The sequence below is a fragment of the Salvelinus alpinus genome, chromosome 1, assembly GCF_045679555.1.
Source record: "Salvelinus alpinus chromosome 1, SLU_Salpinus.1, whole genome shotgun sequence".
NCBI classification, from domain to species: Eukaryota; Metazoa; Chordata; class Actinopteri; order Salmoniformes; family Salmonidae; genus Salvelinus; species Salvelinus alpinus.
Genome location: NC_092086.1, coordinates 113,686,175 through 113,689,866, shown reverse-complemented (window position 1 = coordinate 113,689,866; position 3,692 = coordinate 113,686,175). Strand labels below are relative to the sequence as shown.

The 3,692-nt window shown below is 44.6% G+C and overlaps 1 protein-coding gene across 1 annotated transcript in view; it reads right to left on the bottom strand.

The window, feature by feature from the left end:
• Window positions 1-241: 241 nt before the first annotated feature.
• Window positions 242-3,692, bottom strand: part of LOC139539230 (thioredoxin-like protein 1) — a 27,167-nt gene continuing 23,716 nt past the window's right edge. Inside the window, exons 5-8 of the mRNA XM_071342115.1 lie at window positions 3,532-3,601; window positions 2,192-2,364; window positions 1,069-1,173; window positions 242-666 (exon numbers count right to left, since the gene is read on the bottom strand). Of these exons, the coding sequence (XP_071198216.1) occupies window positions 637-666; window positions 1,069-1,173; window positions 2,192-2,364; window positions 3,532-3,601 (378 nt within the window). The 3' untranslated portion in view covers window positions 242-636. The remainder of the gene's footprint in view (window positions 667-1,068; window positions 1,174-2,191; window positions 2,365-3,531; window positions 3,602-3,692) is intronic.

Sequence of the window (3,692 nt, the reverse complement as noted above, 5' to 3'; positions counted from 1 at the left end):
CTAGTCATAAGCACGTCCGCAGGGATGATCAGTGCTTGAAGACGACTGTAAAATGTGCAGGTAGTTTACATTTCGGTGCCGTTACTCTGCAATATTTTTATGTCAATATTTTACAAGAGATAACAGGAACTCCAGCAGTAGAAAACATGAGGTACCCTGGGAAATCCATTTTCCTTGTCTTTGTGATGGTGGTTTGGAGCAAACATTATTATTTTTTTATTCAAGAGACATGAAATACCAATTTGCCTTTGAAAAAGGATTGTGTTTATTTACATTGTTTGTCTGAATTACAATTTAAAAAAAAAAAAAGTTTTTTTGAATGAATTGAGCGAGTTGCCTCGTCACTGGCAGACGGAGGAGAACCAGCTCGTATAAACGTTAGGTCCGTGGGTGTGTCCCAAATGACTCCCTATACAATGCACTACTTTTGACCGCTGACACCTCTGGATCATAGTGTACTTTAAAAAAAAAAGGGAATAGGGTGCTATTTGGAACAGAGCATTGGTTTGTCTGTGTTGTGTTACAGTGGAGCAGACCCTAACCCTCCCAGTGGCAGCTTTGGCAGACAGACAAGAGGGAAGTCCGGGGAGGGATCGTCGCAGCAATACGGGCAGTCTCCTCCTCCTCTCTTCCTTATCAGTGACTCTCTCCTTTCTTGCCCACAACCTACATTGAATAGAAAACACAGCCGTGTAAACAGTGCAGAAATCCTCCTAGTCCCTAAGGAGGAGAAGTCAACGAAAACCTCCTAGAGTGCAAATAACATTACGGTCAGCACCAACTGAAAAACCTCACCCCCCAAAAAATCCTATTGACATGTATAGTGGAACAACTGCACATTGTTGATTTAATTTAAATCTCCACATTAGCCTGATTCTTATTGCTGAAATCAATGTAATGTACCATTGGATGATATTGCTATGCTTGTATCATTACTGTTAGGCCTCATCTGACGAGAGAGAGCCCTGATCCCAACGTAGGATACAAAAATCAACGACACAATTCAATTCCGTCAACATCATAGTCTCATAGCTGATGGGGAGGGGGAGTGGGGAAGCCAGATATTACCCGTTTGAAGTCATTCATGTTCGTTGCCTGTACAGGAGTTCCAATAAAAGTAAGGTAATTGATTTTCGTTGTCTCCTCATCCCCATGGTTGTTCTTCACAAACATCTGTTAGAACACATGGGAAAGAACCACAACTTCCATCATAATGGTCAGTTTCCCGGACACAGTTGAAGTGTTGTCCTGCCATGCTCAATAGAGAATCTCCTTTTCAAAGAGCTTTCTAGTCTAGGACCATTGTCTGGGAAGCTGCCCATAAAGGGTATCATTCATACAGTCTTAGTTCGAACCCATGTTGCCAATCAAGCAGCAAATATCAGATGTTTTGTTTCTTTCTGTAAACATTCTATATCACATGTGTGTGTAGTCTAGTGGGCTGCGGTTGAGATAAAATAAAAAATTGTTTATTTTCTATTTTGTGCCACTAGATGGCTGTATTGTTCTACATTAACACAACTCATTATTTATTTGATTTAACTAGGCAAGTCAGTTAAGAACAAATTCTTATTTACAATTGGGCTGCGTCTCAATAGTCTTAAATGTCTTCCTTCTTTCCTGCACCACATTATGATGATCATATTGACAAGATATTGGACTGTCTGCTCTAACAATGGGAATACAAGTCTACAAAGACAGAAGATGGGCAAGGAGGAGGCGGGATCAGGTGGGAGCATTCTAGCCAATGAGAGAGTAGGTTAAGCATTTGACCAACAGACACATCTCTGATATAAAATTGTTTTTCTCAAAAGTTGCCAGGATACCACGTGCATCTATCAGTCATTCATAACCTAAACATTACCAAAACTATATTTCATCAAATCAATTACATTTTTTATGTTGACCAAATTCAACACTCATTGGCCTCCATACAGAAACTCTGCCTTTTGGTGTACTTCACATTTTATTGTCGTCATGGGGACAGATATTGGGGCGGAATCAGCCCTCTGACGTCGCCTCTTCCTCTTGGTCTGCAGCTCAGAACTGGACCTTCTTCTTCTTCTGGTGTTTAGAACAGGAACCAACTGAACTACATGCAGTGTTACAATATCATGTGACCTCAGAAAAATAACCAGGAACCAGGAAATGAGGGGCCTGCAGGTGATTGGTTGGTCGTTAAATGACTTACGGTGACGCTCTGGACATTCTGGAATTTGACGTATCTCAGTGGAATCAGTCCGTCGTCCTTGAAGTCCTCCTCTGCCAGGTCCAGGGTCTGGGTGGCCTCACTACGCTCAGCATCGTCAAAGTCCATAGAGCGAGGAAGGTTAATGAAGATCTTCACACACTTTGGTGCCTGGGCTGTCAGTGAGGAAGTAGGCAGAGGGAGGGAAAAGGAAGTAGGCAGAGGGGGGGGGGGGAAGAAGGCAGAGGGAGGAAAAGGAAGTAGGCAGAGAGGGGGGAAAGGAAGTAGGCAGAGGGAGGGAAAAGGAAGTAGGCAGAGGGAGGGAAAAGGAAGTAGGCAGAGGGAGGGAAAGGAAGTAGGCAGAGGGAGGGAAAGGAAGTAGGCAGAGGGAGGGAAAAGGAAGTAGGCAGAGGGAGGGAAAAGGAAGTAGGCAGAGGGGGGAAAGGAAGTAGGCAGAGGGAGGGAAAAGAAAGTAGGCAGAGGGGAGGGAAAAGGAAGTAGGCAGAGGGGAGGGAAAAGGAAGTAGGCAGAGGGGAGGAAAAGGAAGTAGGCAGAGGGAGAAAAAGGAAGTAGGCAGAGGGGGGGAAAGGAAGTAGGCAGAGGGAGAAAAAAGGAAGTAGGCAGAGGGAGAAAAAGGAAGTAGGCAGAGGGAGAAAAAGGAAGTAGGCAGAGGGGGGGAATGGAAGTAGGCAGAGGGAGAGAAAGGAAGTAGGCAGAGGGAGGAAAAGGGAAGTAGGCAGAGGGAGGAAAAGGAAGTAAGCAGAGGGAGAAAAAGGAAGTAGGCAGAGGGGAGGAAAAGGAAGTAGGCAGAGTAGAGGAAAATGAAGTAGGGGGGGGAAGGAAGTAGGCAGAGGGGAGGAAAAGGAAGTAGGCAGAGTAGAGGAAAATGAAGTAGGGGGGGGAAGGAAGTAGGCAGAGGGGGGAAAAGGAAGTAGGCAGAGGGAGGAAAAGGAAGTAGGCAGAGGGGGGAAAAGGAAGTAGGCAGAGGGAAGAAAAGGAAGTAGGCAGAGGGGGAAAGGAGGTATGTATGAGACAGGGAAAGGAAAGGGAAAGTGGGATACCTAGTCAGTTTTACAACTGAATTCCCTCAACTGAAATGTGTCTTCGGCATTTAACCCTACCCCTCTGAATCAGAGAGGTGCGGAGTGCAGAAAACAGGGCAACCAAAGAAAGCACGGGAACTCGACAACAACAAACGAGAAACCACGATCATTCCAATACAGGACAACATCTATTCCATGTGCAAAGGGTCAAATTTAAAAAGGTTTTCCTTTTCTACTACATGTACTTTTACTAGGAACTGAGCAACATTTAGGAGCAGACCAGGAAGAAAAAGGACTCACCGAAGTCAGAGGACAGGAGCTTCATTGAGAACAGCTTGACAGGCTGGTTGAAGGCCATAGTAATTAGGAGCTGACGGGGAGAAAATATGAGTTTAGTACTATACATCTATTAGTCTAGTCAGTGAGGGGTGATACTATACATCTATTAGTCTAGTCAGTGA